Source organism: Mesocricetus auratus, unplaced genomic scaffold (assembly GCF_017639785.1).
Source record: "Mesocricetus auratus isolate SY011 unplaced genomic scaffold, BCM_Maur_2.0 Super-Scaffold_100006, whole genome shotgun sequence".
NCBI classification, from domain to species: Eukaryota; Metazoa; Chordata; class Mammalia; order Rodentia; family Cricetidae; genus Mesocricetus; species Mesocricetus auratus.
In genome coordinates this window covers 14,145,554-14,160,176 of record NW_024429190.1, presented here as the reverse complement: position 1 = coordinate 14,160,176, position 14,623 = coordinate 14,145,554, and the positions used below count along the sequence as shown (strand labels likewise).

The following is a 14,623-nucleotide window of genomic DNA, read 5'->3' as shown; positions in this document are numbered from 1 at the left end:
AGGACGGCACACATGGGATCCCTCTGTGCCCTCTACCCTTCCCTAGGGGCTGCAGGTCCTTGCCACCATCCTTTTTGCCAGTACTACACACTCCATCCCCTGCCCAGCACATGTCCCCAGAGAGCATTGCTTCCTAGATTCCTCTTCCTGCTGGTGCCAGAAGGGGCTCAAGGGGCCACACTGCTAGAGAAATGGAGCCAAGTTCAACTGGAACTGTGGTTTAGTGCCCCAAAGTACAGTACATGTTCAATCCTGTATGGGTCATCCAAAATATCCTGTATTTGATGTAGTTTTGTACTTTTAACTTTTACATTTTCCAAGTTCTGTTGACTATTTATATGACTTTTTTGGTTTGTTTTTTTTGTTTTTTTGTGGTTTTTTTTGGTTTCGAGACAGGGTTTCTCTGTATTGTTTTGAATGCTGTCCTGGAGGTCGCTCTGTAGACCAGGCTGGCCTCGAACTCACAGAGATCGGCCTGCCTCTGCCTCCCGAGTGCTGGGATTAAAGGCGTGTGCCACCAACGCCCGGCTTATTTATATGACTTTAAAACCGCAAATTTTAAAAGCTATTGCCCAATCACTTGCTCTAAGCTGAAGGGTATGCTCCCACCATTCTCTACTTAGCCTCCTTCCTCACAGCAGGAGTGACTCCTAACCACACCTCAGCTCTCCTGCCCCATCTGTGCTCCTCATCACATCCCTCAACCAGGGTCACATGCTCTTCTTCTACCCTGCCGGTTTTCCCTGAGTGTGAAATGCTCAGCCTGCTCGGGCTGGACAGCTCTCCTGAAATCATTTATCCCTCTCTCCTGGCCCCTTCTGCCCACTCCCTGGAGCTGTCCTTCTGATGGTAAGCAACCCCAGGCCTCCGTGCCAGAATGGCCATACCTACTCCACACAGAGCCACATTTTTTTTCTTTTTTGTTTTTTTTCGAGACAGGGTTTCTCTGTGTAGCTTTGGAGACTGTCCTGGAACTAGCTCTTGTAGACCAGGCTGGCCTCGAACTCACAGAGATCCACCTGCCTCTGCCTCCCAAGTGCTAGGATTAAAGGCGTGTGCCACCAACGCCCAGCTCAGAGCCACATTCTTTCATAACCCTAGGTCCCCTGTGGAAGTACCCACACCCACAGGTGACTTCCTTCCTCTCCAGGTTAGTTGCCCAAATTCATGATGAGCTGCTGTTTGAAGTGGAAGACTCTCAGGTCCCCAAGTTTGCAGGTACGTCCAGGGAGCATGGGGTAGTGTCACCCATCAGGAAATTTGCCATCTCTTTGAAGCTTCTCCCCTCTGTCCCTCAAGCTAGATGGCAGCTAGTTTGGTGAGCCTAGTAGGGGGAGGTATGTCTAGTGCTCCTGAACAGCCATGAAGCTTCTGTACACAGATTCCATGACTGAGTCTCCACTCAGGGCAGTGTAGAGAGATGGTGGCCCAAGCTGACAGGAGAGATCTTACTGTCAGGGCCACAAACTACCTTCAGAGGCATGACAGGAACATCAGACCTTTGCCAGAAGCATCGGGGATTGTGCTCTTCCATGCCCAGGCTATTTTGACTGGGAATGATAACCTGGTGCCTCCTCCTAGCCCTAGCACCATAGCCAGAGCTAGTGATACAAGCACAGTGCCTACCCACCTCAGCTGGCCTGCCTCTGCTGGGAAGAGCTGGGGTGGAAGGATGCAGCCAGCACAGTCACTACAGTGGCCAGAAGGGTGGCCTGAGAGTTCTTGAAGCTGCACCCTGAACCATGGATATAGACACTGGGTGTTGGACCAGCTATGAGTTTACATGACCAGTTGGTTTGAGTGGCATGTAGACCCAAGAAATAACAAGGTAACTTGGATCAGGCAGGACTGAGCCTGAAGGTCACCTTAGTCCTCAACTCTTGGGACCTGGAAGCCAGAAGGCTGGCCAGCCCCAGACCTACACAGCTGTAAGCAGCTGTTTTCCTGTTCTAGATCTAGTCAGAAGGATCATGGAGTCCTTGCAACAGGTGCAGAGCCTGGACCTACAGCTGCAGGTAAGGAGGCACACATCTGCCCAGCATCACTGCCATATCCCTCACCACTGGAGTCAATCCAGGGTGGGCAAAGGGTCCCACTCTCCAAAGGTCAGGATGGCAAGGAGTAAGGCAAGCACCAAGACCGCCACCCTCCAAGCCTCCACTTGTCCCTTCCCTGCTGAGGAACCCTTTCCCTACTGGATGACTTGTTGTTCCTGGCAAGAAGCCACCACCATTGTTATCTGCTGCTGTTCCTACCAGCCTCTGGCTAAACCCCTTCCCTGAGGCTCATCCTTGCTGAGGGTGTGGGCACCAGGCCCCACATATCCTAGGTACACTACAGGGCATGTCTAAACACAGACCCACTCTGCACCTGGCTGAACACTGCTTTGAAACAGCTCTGAGTTCCTGCCAGGAAAAGACCCCTGGGTGTTTCAGCACAGGCTCCCCAAAGCAGTGTGGACACTGGGCAGGGAGTGGTAAGATGGGAGGCCTTGAAGCCTACAGAGCCACCCAGGTGGTACCAGAAACACATCTTGTCACTTAAGAAAGTGTCCGGCCTCGTGGGTACCTCAGAACCAACCAGAGCCACAGAAGCGACTGACCACCCACCTTCCTGAGCAGCCTTGACTCTGCTCACAGGCTCAGAGGCCTTCCTGGGAAAGGCTCTGACCTGCTGGACACCCTGCTGCACACCAGGGCACTGTGCACCTCTGGACAGGTGGCAGCTTTGCAGGATTAAGGAGTAACACATGTTTTTACCCACTTGGTGGCAGAACCCCTGCCCCTTGAGGTAGTCTACAAAACCTATGCCTGTGTTGGGCAAAGAAGTAGGTGCTGGGGGCAGGGGAGGACTTGAAGTCCAGAAAACTAAACTTAGCTGCCATTAGGGGGCCCTCATGAGGCAGAAAACTATGGGAAACAGCTGGCGGCCAGCCCCTCTCTTCAGACACAGTGGCTTTGTCTAGTGCCTTGGGGAAAAGCGCACTCAAATAGGAGTCTTCTGCTCCCTAGCACCTCTCCAAGATAAGCCCTGACAGGGTGAGCACAGTTGTACTAAGACATTCCTATCATAAGGCACCTTGCCTGGGAGCCCTGCAGACCTACACACTGCCTGAGGCCTGGTAGGTAGGTAGCTCCACCATGGTAGGTGTGTGTGATGTGAGCACGCAACAAAGCAAGTGTGAGTACACACGTGTATGTGGCTGCTCTTGTGTGCCTGTCTCCCTGTGCATTGCTAGCTCTTCAACCTGCATGAGGCCTGGGAGGTGGCTGAGTTTCTCTTTGAAGGTCATTTCTGGTTTTCACCCCACAGGTGCCCCTAAAGGTGAATTTGAGTGTCGGCCGCTCATGGGGACAGCTGGCCCCACTGTAGGAGACTCTGGACTCATCCTGAACCACAACAAATCTCCTTGCAACAGCCATATACCAGGGAGGTCCCTCTTCAGTACCCACCCCAACCAAGTACACCTTTTCATCTTAAGTTTGTCTGTAGCCCTGGGCAACAGTGGGAGGAGTGAGTTGGTTTCCACCAATCCATCCTACAGCCTTTCCCTAGGTCATCAGCTTGCACTCTGAGGGCTAGACTGATGAAGTAAATGTGTAATAAGAAGCTGTCTTCTCCTCGTCTGAAGGGATTCTTCCTATGGGTGCACACACATGTACACTCTGCTCAGCAAGAGGCTGCCTGGGAAGTGTCTCAGCCCAACTTGGCCCTTGATGAGTGTCCAATCAGGCCCCATTCTTACCTGTACCAAACATGAGCCAGGATGGCGCATGCCCAGTAAGGGAGCAAGGGCACCACAAAATTTAAGGTAAAAAGACCCAGCTCCATGCAGGCAGCCCACTGGCCGTGTTTCATTTAAGATGTCTCAAAGATCATGTCACCCAAGTCCAGGAAGAGATCACCACCTCCCTCCTGCTGGCCGAGAAAGGTAGTCCCTGACCATGCCATGGTCACATTCCTCCTGGCCTCTGGGCAGGAAATATGGGAGGAATGCTGTCCAGGGGATGGACTCGATGTCTGAGTTTTGGAAACCCTTTCCCAGCCCCCAGCCTCCCTACTGACAAGGCTGACTGGTATCCTGTACCTGGGTCTGACAGGAAATGTGTCTTCTTTCACCATGATGTCTACACCCCTCAACCTGGCCAACACTGATACCTTCTTAGATCGAAATCTCAAATCATCCCCAAGATACTTGTGGGGAGACAGGTAGATGAGAAGCAGGAGGCTTCCAGCATCATTAGGGTCCAGAAGAGCCCCTCAGAAGAGTGAAGCTCTTCATGGACCCAGCCCTCATAAGCCCAGGGGTCTTGGCCTTGTAAATACCCAGATATCAGAAACAGGCCAGAACAGTGGGACTTGGCAGCCAGGAGACCACACTAAAGGTGTCTTAGCTGTGCCTGGCACCCGAAGACCAGGAACCAGCCCTCTGCTGGGTCTGAGTCGATCTCCACCCCTTACCCCTCCACCCCACAGCTAAGTTTTCCAGTAGACTGGCTGCTGCCTCTGTATCTACCACACTTAGGAAAGTGTGATGGGCTGCAACCGTCCATGGTCAAAGAGGAAGCCAGGTACCTCTTCCCTGATGGGGGAGACAGTATCATGAGCAGTTGGACTTCATACCAGTTGGGGAAAGGGGCCTCTCCCTGTCAGGGACACCAAGGCACTACCCCTGCCTCACTGATTCCACTCCTGCTGTAGGGTTCAGCTCAACCAAACAAGCAGAAATAGGCCAGTCAGTGGGAAACCCAGGATATCCACCCCAGGAGGTGCCTCAAAAAAGCACAGAGCCGGATTCCTTCAATTCTGATTTTATTGAAAAACAGCAGCATTGGGGGCTGTGCAGGCAGGGGCACACACCCACTTGGGCCCCCAGCCTGTCTTCTTGGGAACTCGGCTCGTCACCTGGCCCTAGGGGCTATTTTGGCACATCCTGGGGTCTCAGGACACCCCACCCCCATCATGGGCTCACAGTACAAAATCAGGAACAAACCACAACAGTGAGATCTACCACTGTGTCACACCTGCACCCTGACCAAACCCATTCTGTGTCCTGTCCAAAGGGCCTCCAGCTCCTCTACCCTACCCTCAGCTGAGGGGGGATGGGCAGAAGTGAGGGCCGGCAGAGGCTCAGTTGTCCTGGTGGGGTTATGCTACATTCACATGGAGCTGGGCAGGGGAGGGAGGGAATGGGCACAGTGAGAGACAAACACAGACCCTGCTTCTTACCACAAAGTGCCTCCCAGATCAGAGTTCCCGCTGATTCCCTCCCACACACAACACACATGCACACACCCATGCACATATGGAGATGCACACACCCATACACATATGGAGATGCACACACATGCACACACCCATACACATATGGAGATGCACACACAAATACTCGCACATGCTGACACACGTGAAACACATGAATGTGATTTCTTGGGCACATGTAGTCAAATGAGCACATGCACATATTCATACGATGTTCACGCATGTATACATGTACTCTCCGATGCACATGCTCACACATGTGTGCACAGATGCACATACACAAATAGGTATGCACATTTATGCAGGTATACCCCTTCTTTAAAATGGCTAATTATTGCTGTTTTTTTTTTAAAAATACATCCAACAGTGGTAAGTCAAGGCTCATCTTCTACCCAGACCCAGGCAAGCTCTACCCACCTTCCATGGACCCCACCCCTGCTGGAAGCACGGTGATGGCAGCACCAAAGAGCAACACAGCCCACGGTCTGCCCATACCCAGCAGTGTAGCCAAGAGCCAAGGACAGGACCATTGCTGAGGCCAGAACCAACTGAGAGAACGGGGAGCAGCAGGTGCGGGCAACAGTGCCACCACAGACAGGGAGACAGCCACCTCAGGTCAGCTCTCAGGCTGCACCTTGGTCCCTGACAGGAAGGTAGCCTCATGGGTCCTGCACAGCTCCTACCCAGCTAGGAAGTCATGCCCAGCCCCAAGAAGCCCCAGGCACCAGCAAGACCCAGAAACCTCTGTCCCAGGGTCTCTAGCCACAGGCAGTCCTGGAAGCCAGCTCCAGGAAGCGGTGACTGGGCTGCCATCTGGGGCTGGCAGAGGCAAGTGGGAATGGGAAGGATACTTTCCAGCAGCTAGTGAGGATACTGTGGCTTAAAGAGTCCCAGACATCAGGCCAAAGCCCAAGTTCCCTTCAGGTGTGTCCCTGACTACTTCTCTGATGAAGGGTACCAGTGCAGGATGGGAACTGTCCAAGCCCCTGAGACCACCAGCCTGTTATCCACAGGGCCTCCCCGCCACGTCTTCTCCCAGACCCAGCCATCTACCTCCTCAGCCCTGTTAACACATCCGTCAGCTGCTGCCCAGCCCCAGGGCAGTGCTAGGGTAAAGGGTGAGCACATGGGTGAGAGCAGAACAGAAGAGAGGTTGCCAGGGCTTGGCCTCACGACACTCAGGAGTGTGCCACCCCACCTTCAGGGACCAGAGCTTAGCACACGCAGGCCAGCCTCCTGGCGACAGCAGAGACTAGGCACTACAAAGACATGTGCCTAGGCAGTGGTGCACCAGGTCTGTGCTGTGGGAGCACTCCACCACCTCTTCTACCCTCTCTACTCTAAAACAGAGGCTTCCAAGCAAACAATAGGACTCCTGGAAGCCACAGATCCTGAGCACAGGGCCAGACCCCAGGCTGGCCTTCCCTGGACCTTTCCAGGCCTAGAGTACAGGTGCTGGCCACCTTGGAGGCCCAAGGGAGGAGGAGATGGCCAGCAAACTCAGAGGAGCTGTGCCAAGCACATGCCACCAGGTGGAGCAGGGAGGAGGGCCTCCATCGAGGTAGAAGAAACATCAGAATCCCGACAAACAAAGTCACATCAGTGCACATGGACAGAGCACTTAAGCCCCGGCTGGGATGAAGTGGACAGGCCCAGGCCCAGTCATGAGCATGCTCAGCTCCCTCCAGCCCAGGGAGACAGATTTGCCTCCAGGGCCTTAGGCCCTGCCAAGCTACATACTTCCTGGTGAAGTTCCATCCTGGTACAGTTGGAACCTACCCCATCACCCCTTCCCAGCATCTCTACCAAGTCTTGGCAGTAACTGAAGGCAGACAAGGAATAATCAAGAGCCCAGCAAGCTTTCCTTTACCCATGGGCTGTTCAGCAGGAAGAGATCCTCTTGGGCAGAAGAGCCACACCTTCCCCCCCAGGCTCCTAGGATGGAAGAAGCTACTATGAGTTCATCCCAGGTCAGTATCAAGGAGACATGGGTGGCTGCAGGATCCCCAGGCTCTGCCCTGACCCATCCCGGTGTCTTTCCAATCCCAAAGACTACAGGCCCCAAAGGCACGGGATCAGAGTTTTGGCAGCTGGTGGTATTTGGCAGACCTGGCTCCCACTTAGGTCCACCCGGGCCTCAGACACACCAGCAGCCTCTGACCCACCCCCCCCCCCAGACACCAGTAGTCCCTACACCCCCACAACAGCTAAGACTAGCCCCGAGCCGAGACCAATCCAAACAGAAAAGAGGAAAAAGGCACAACTGTTTGTTTTCCATTTTGCTAAAACACTTTACGTCTGTCTGTATAATCCAGATTAACAAAATCTGAGAGCTGCAAGAAAATAGGGTGCCAATTTCTGTACAGTCTACAAAACTCCCATCCCCGAGGGGACTGGGCACCACCAGGGAGGAATGTACAGGGGAGAGTGGGGTCTGTACAGTGTTCTGCAAATGCCTCAATTGCTAACAGGACAAAAGGCCCCTCAGGGAGCTGGCTTGTCTCACCAATTCATTCACTCTGAAGAACTTTTCTAAAACATGTAGCCTTGGTGCCAGGGGCCCGGCTCTATGGCCTACCCGGTTGCCACCCTTTATCCCCAAGCTCCACACAGAGGGTGTGCATGGGCTCTTATGCCCCACCCCCACGCCTCACACTGAAACATCAGCGCTGACAGCCACTGCCTTCCTTTCCCTGTCCCAGCCACCCACTTCCATCAGGCTGGACCCTAAGTGGAACCTCAAAGAGGAGAGGACAAGAGCACAGTTGGCCCAGCAAAGTAGTCTACAGTCAGATGGCTAGACCCACCCCAACCAGAGCTCCACCCCCAAGGCAAGCCCAGCCCTTCCTATTGGTCCCCTCAGTCCTACACACAGGGATTCGAGGGGCAGCCTGAGGCCTCAGAGACCAGGAATGCACTTTGGGGGAGGTCACACTAGTCTCCTTCCATACTTCACATTGAAACCTTCTACTACCTACCTAGCCACCCACCCCCATCAAATGGGGCCAGAGACCATGCATATGCTAGCACCACACAGATGTGTGTCTGGAGGCTCAAACTACCATTTTGTCCCAGGAATTTAAGTCATGCAGAGTGCTATTCTGTCTATGTAACTTATTAGACAATGGGTTGTTTCAGGCTGCGAGAAGCTGTGGCAGGCATTGCCAACAACAGCCTGAGCTAGTTACATTCACAGGGCAGACCCCACAAACAGCATGAGGCCACAGGGCCTCAGGCAGCTGGGAGGGGGCCACCTGATCTAACAGGTGTTGGGGGAGGTGTCCCCCTACCCCCATGAAATCCCCACCATGCTGTGCAGTGGATTGCTACAGGAACCAAACCCGGGTGACCAGCCAAGTCAGCCAGAGCAAGGAGGCACAGGGATCAAAAAGGGAAAGAGGTAAGATGATTTCGAAGCAAAGCAGGAGTGGAGAGAGCCAGGTTAGGCCAGGTCAGGCCCCACCAGAGAGCAGACAGGGTCAGGCAGGTCGGCCCTCCAGAGGCCAGCTCAGGACAGGACAGGGGTGCTCACCGGCTCGGGCCTGAGGTCCAGGCTGGGTAGGGCAGCGGGGCAAGGGGCTGTGGCATGCAGCATGCTGCAGCCAGGCCGTGTCCTCAGCATGCACAGGGCAAAGCAGGGCCTGGGGCCAGCTTGGCCTCCCACAGGGCAGTGGCTGGCCAACCCAGCAGGCCACTCTTCCAGAGGCCAATGGCTGAGCCTTAGCCTGGCTGGGGGCCAGGGGTCTGCTCCTTGGGGGGCTGGTTGTAGAGGTTCTGTGCTTGGTGGGCAAGGCTAGTCCTTCCCTGATGGAGGCAGGCCGGGCAGCTTTGTGGATAGTCCAGGTGGTCCACAATGCTACTCTTCAAGGCATGACGAGCCACTCTGATGGGCTGGGGAGGCAAGGGCTGTGGCTGCAGACAATTCAACCCACCACAGTGTTGCAGATGAGCAACACCCTGTGGCCCCCAAAACCAGCCAGGTGATGAACCAGCATGATGCTGAAAAAGGAAAACCCAAACTAACGCCAAGGTGAGCATTGGAAAGCAGGGCCGCACTGGGCAGCGAGCAGGAGGGCAGAGGTGAACGGGGGCAGACAGGGTGGTGGGCAGGTGGTGGTGGTCACTCCTCGCGTAGCTGCAGGCGGTAGCGGTGGTAGCGGACCTGGAAGAAGAGGCGCTCGGCCAGCGAGAGGGTCATGCCAGGCAGCACGTAGTGATCGCTTGCGCCCATGTGTCTGAAGCCCAGTGACTCATAGAGCTTGTGGGCTGCCACCTTAACAGCTGTGGTGCCCAGTACCACTGCAGAGTAGTTGTGCAACATGGCAAACTCCAGCACCCTCCGACCCAGAGCCTTGGCGATGCCTTTGCCGCGGAAACGTGAGTCCACGGACATGCGGAGCAGCTCCACAGTGTTGTCCTCCTCATGGGCCCGTGCGGCCACGATGCCCACAACGTTGCCATCCAGCACAGCCACCCAGAAACAGGAACCTATGAAGGACATGACAGTCAGGGACATTTTGCATGGAAGGCTAGAGAGACTTCATAGCTACCCATTCCAGCTGGGCAACAAGTCAAGGTATCACAATGATGCCCAATCCTCCAGTACTCTGGCCCCCCTTTCAGCTGTTTTGGACACCATGGGAGGCCATAATTAAGGATTAAGCAGGTAAGCTGCCTTCTACAGACCTCCATGAGCAGCAAAAACATTCCAACAGCCTTAGTCCAGGCTAACCTGCCCAACTTTGCATGACTGGATCCCATAACACAGGCAAACACAATCAACTCCAGCCTGAGTCTATACTGTCCTGGCCAGAATAGTAGTTGGGAGGTGCCTAGGAGCTAGGAAGGCCTTGAAGAAGCAGATTTCTAACCCAAGACCACCTGAAAAACAGGCAACCACAGCCAAGGCCTCAGGACCAACTGACCTACTCAGAATCCCAACCTGGGCCTGCCATCCTCCTCCTCCAGGATCCTTGCAGGGACAGAAGCCAGAGAATTTTGTTTGTTTGTTTGGTTTTTTTTGTTGTTGTTTAGTTTTGTTTTGTTTTTGAGACAGGTTTTCTCTGTATTGTTTTGGAGGCTGTCATGGAACTCGCTCTGTAGATCAGGCTGGCCTCGAACTCACAGAGATCCACCTGCCTCTGCCTCCCAAGTGCTGGGATTAAAGGTATGCACCACCAACACCGGGTCAGAAGAATGTTGTATAAATACCAGTGAGAGAGACCACAGACAGCCAGATACCCCCAAGCCCCAAAGACCCAGCCTCTACTGAACAACGAGCCTGATGACCAGGCCAGCCATCTCCACCTATAGCAAAGCCAATCCCAGCTTCACTCCTACAAGGGGAAAGGAGGGGATAAGGAGTTGGGATGGGAAGGGTGCTGAAGGGCACAGGCCATTGGGAACCCAGTCACCTTTGGGAACCAGAGGTCCATAGTCAAGGGGATGCCCAGAGACCTTTCTGAAAGACAAAGGCTGAGGGTCAGTAAGGGAGAGCATCTGGCTGGCCAAGAGTGCCTGTGCCGTGGGATCTGGCCTTCCCTCAAAGGACCAACCTTGCCCCAAAGGCTCTACACCTTTACTTGCCCTCACCAGGCAGCAGGACACACCCCGACCTTTACTTCTCACCTCCTGGGGGGCTCTGGGGAGCCCAGCTCCTTCAGTACAGACCTCACTCTGTAGCTGAAGGAGGTGCCACCCCACCCTCCACCAGTGTAGCACAGAAAGCAGAAGCTCGGGAGGGCCCGCATCCCACCCTAAGGGGAGCCCTCTTACCAACTACCCCACACCCACCCACGCAAGCCAGAGGAGGTCAGAACAACCTCCAGCGAGTGTTGTCACTCTCCCCAGGTCTTGTCTCCACGTTTGCATGGGAACTCTCATAAATCCTCACATTCCCATGAGCTGCTGCCCAGCGTTTGCTCTTGTGGGGTCCTATAAACCCAGCAGACATTGAAGGGTTAGCAAAGATTGCCACACACTAACCCCTGGGGGACTAGAGCTCAGACAGGGCACACAACAGGACCTCTGGCCACACCCATGCCATCTACCCAACCCACTGCAGCCATTTCCCCCTTCTCTTCCCAAGCAATGCCAGTTAGGTGGAGGGTCCTGCAGAGGCCAGGAAGCTACACTTGAATGTAAGGGAGGGCTACGGAGACCAGCAGGCACCCAGGCCAGCTGGGTAGGAGGTTGGGGCACAAGATGGGACAGCTGGAAAGGAGCTGGCGAAAACTATAGCTGGCAGAGCCAGAGGGGCTGCCCTTCCCTGAAATAGACCCAACTCCTGCTGGTCAGTTCCCTATCCTCAGCCCCCGACATCCCGAATGTCTTCCCTCTGGTCCCAAGATCCACCCTGCTTCAGGGCTTGTCTGGGGGAGAGGCCAGTCTCCCAGTCACTCTTCCTACAGAAAGCCCTGGGATCAAGCAATACCTTATTGTAAACAGAGTTCTTAATAGGCCTAAATAATGTAAAATATCATCACACTCTGCTCCCTGGGACCTCCCGTATGCTGCACAGGCTTCCTCCACCCAAGGCACTCTGCTGGGCTGGCTCAGGATCCAGCCAGGACTTAAAACTCCCCAACACACATACACAAGGCAGGTACCAGGAAAAGGTGTTCAACAACGGGCACAGTGGAGTCAGAGCACCAAGGAAAGGACTTTGCTCTGGCCTCCCCAGCAGTCACTCCTGTACCTGGAGAAGAGGGACAGGGTGGGCAGAGCTGGAATTCCAGAACTCACCAGGTGGCTTCATGTAGTACTGCTCAATGTCAGCCATGTCCGTGTGCAGCGCACACTCCAGGTAGGCCAGAATCACCTTTCGACTGTAGTAGTAGCGCAGGGCCAGGAGCCCAGCGGGCACCAGGCATGTCAGCAGCAGTGAGCGGGTCACAGCAAAACAGAGGGCTGCAGGCAAGGGGGCACAGGTGAGGTGGCGGGTGCAGAGAGGCACCGAGCCAGGCTGGACACGGGTGGGCCCCACAGCACCCGGAGGCCAAACCACCTTGGTAAATCAGTGCTTAAGGATGCGCCCCACCAGGGACTTTCTCTGTGTAGGTGCAGTCATGGCCGCAGTCCCTTTCTATGCTTCCTCATTTCCAAGCTCTCTGGCGTAAACACCTGCTACCTTCACAACCTGAAGCAAAGGTCCACAATACAGCCTAGGCCAGGTCCGCGCTGGTCAGCCCTTGGTGCCCCAGTTTCCAAAAGGGCTCTTGCCTACTCCTCCTAGCACGGTGCTAAGTCAAAGAGCTGGACAGACACACCAGGGCACTGCCTAACCAAACAGGTCACCCCACTCCGGTGTGAAGGGGCCCAGTCAGAGACATCCCTGGGCAGCTTCTAGGCCCACAGGGTCAGGTGACGAGCACCACAGTGCTTCCAAACTCATTTTATGCTGTGGAGGAGGAAGAGGAACTAGAGCAAAAGTTGCCTCCCTTGAATGACCTTGGGAGAGTCGCCTCAAGCTCCTCATCTGCAGAATGGGATGACATAAATGGGGGGGAGGGATGTGTTTCAAGACCGCACAGGATATCCTCCCTGTGGCCCTGGCTCTGGCGAACAGCCTCGCTGGCTCCCCGCGGAGCTGGCTGCCTTCCCGTCATAAATTAGCACTTGAGCCTCAGGCGGCCTCCCCCGCCCGCAGATTATATATAGTTGTCGCGCCGGGCCGCAGCTGCAGCGCTACCTGCCCTGTCACGCCGCCCCCACCCGGGATGCCCCGCGACAGGGAGAACGGGCACCGCGGACTGAGTTGATGACCAAGTGCTTCCCGGTCCGCAGCGCCTGCACTCGGCCCGCGCCGGTTCCCACGCCCGGCCCCGGCCCCTTGGCCGTAAGCCCGCAGCGCTGCGCCGCGGGTTCTAGAGGGTCTCTTCCCCGCCGGTCCCGCGCACCGACGCGGCACCCGGGCTCCCAGATGGGGGCTCAGGAAAAAGGCAGACGGTCCCCGAAGGGGGTCCGCTGGACCCGCTAGTGTCGGGCCGGGCCCGGGACTGCGGCAGACCCGCTGGCCCCCCGGCCCCCGCGGCGCACTGACCCGCCAGCAGGGCGTAGAGCAGCTGGATGCGCGGGTGCTGCCGCAGGCCGCGAAAAGCCGTGTTGGGGATGCGCTCCAAGATGCCGTCGTAGAAGATGCGGCGCGCCGCCTCCTGTTCGGCTGCGCGGAACTCGCGGATGCACACGCCGCGCCCCTCCGGCGGCCCCGCGCCCCCCGTGCCTCCGTGGGGCTGGGGACCTGGTGCGGGTGGGGGCGCGGCGGCCGGCCCGGGCGCTGCGGGCAGCGGGGGCCACATGGCTCCGGCGGCGGCGAGCAGCGCGTCCTTCTTGGCCCCCGGCAGTGCCTCATGATCCTCCGCAGCCACGATCTTCGTCTCGCAGACCATGTCGGGAGGCCCACAATGCATGCACCCGGCCGGGCGGCGCAGCGCGGGGACGCGGGCCGGCGGCAGTGGGCAGAGCCCGGGCCCAGGGCAAGGGCGCGGCGCCCTCGGACCCGCGGCGGCGGCGGCGGCGGCGGCGACGGCAGCGGCAGCGGCAGCGGCAGCGGCAGCAGCTCAGGGGCGCTGGGAGGAGGCGGCGGGCGGCCGGGGCGCGCGCAGGGAGCTGCGCCGCATTTTGGAGAAGTATTTATAATGCAGCAGCGCCGGTGCAGTCGAGGCGCCCGGGGTCCCGCAGGGTCCTAGCGTCCACTGCATTGGCTGCCGAGGGTCACCATGTGATCTCGGGGGTGGGAGCTGACGCCGCCTCCGCGCCCGCCCGATGGCACGCTTGGGCTGCGCGGCCGGCAGATCGCGGGAGCACGGCGGGGCCGGGCGACGAGACTGCGTGGAAGCGGCCAGGCCAGTGGTCCTCAGTGAGCGCGCGGGCGAGCGGCAGCCGGGACAGGGCGCTCGGAGAGGCGCTGCGTGGGGGGCTTGAGGCTGGCCCAGAGGACAGCGAGTGATGGACGCCTCCCACCCCGCCCCTGAGCACCCGCAAAGCTGCCGCTGCGCTCGGGCCTCCGTGCCTGCAGCAACGCGTCCTCCTCCTCCTCCGCGGCCGCTGGCAGCAGTCACGGAAGTGTCTCCGTCTCCCACCCCTTTGTCTGAACGCGGCGCCTGGCCGAAGTCCTCGGGAGGGGCAGCATGCTCCCCTGGCTGGAGCCCTGCCAGCCTGCGGCCGGGGCCGAAAAGACTGAGGGAGTGAGGACACGACTGAAGTGGGGTATGATGCCCGCGCCTCTTGACGCAGGGCCGCACCCCACCCCACTCCAATATGACACCCGACGCTCCCGGCAGCAAGCATGCGAGATTGCAGGACCCCTCCCGGCTCGCCCCCTTCCCCGGCTTCCGCGGCCCGCGCATGCGCCCCGTGGCCT

At 57.0% G+C, this 14,623-nt stretch overlaps 2 protein-coding genes across 4 annotated transcripts in view; one reads left to right on the top strand and one right to left on the bottom strand.

The window, feature by feature from the left end:
* The window catches only part of Poln (DNA polymerase nu), a 135,487-nt gene extending 131,878 nt beyond the window's left edge, over window positions 1-3,609 (top strand). For 2 of the 3 annotated variants that reach the window (XM_040746909.1, XM_040746910.1), the window contains 3 exons: window positions 1,151-1,218; window positions 1,954-2,015; window positions 3,313-3,609. In XM_040746909.1, coding sequence (XP_040602843.1) covers window positions 1,151-1,218; window positions 1,954-2,015; window positions 3,313-3,372 — 190 coding nt within the window. In that variant the 3' untranslated portion in view covers window positions 3,373-3,609. Of the gene's footprint in view, window positions 1-1,150; window positions 1,219-1,953; window positions 2,016-3,312 lie in introns of those variants that run through there. The other variant, XR_005877700.1, reaches the window with a different exon arrangement.
* Window positions 3,610-4,795: 1,186 nt separating this feature from the next.
* On the bottom strand, window positions 4,796-13,761 carry Nat8l (N-acetyltransferase 8 like). Its single transcript, XM_005068879.4, has 3 exons — window positions 13,304-13,761; window positions 12,007-12,171; window positions 4,796-9,750 (listed from the first exon to the last, which is right to left on the bottom strand). Exons 1-3 carry the CDS (start codon window positions 13,668-13,670, stop codon window positions 9,383-9,385), a joined length of 900 nt encoding a protein of 299 aa, XP_005068936.2. The 5' UTR covers window positions 13,671-13,761; the 3' UTR covers window positions 4,796-9,382.
* Window positions 13,762-14,623: the final 862 nt, after the last annotated feature.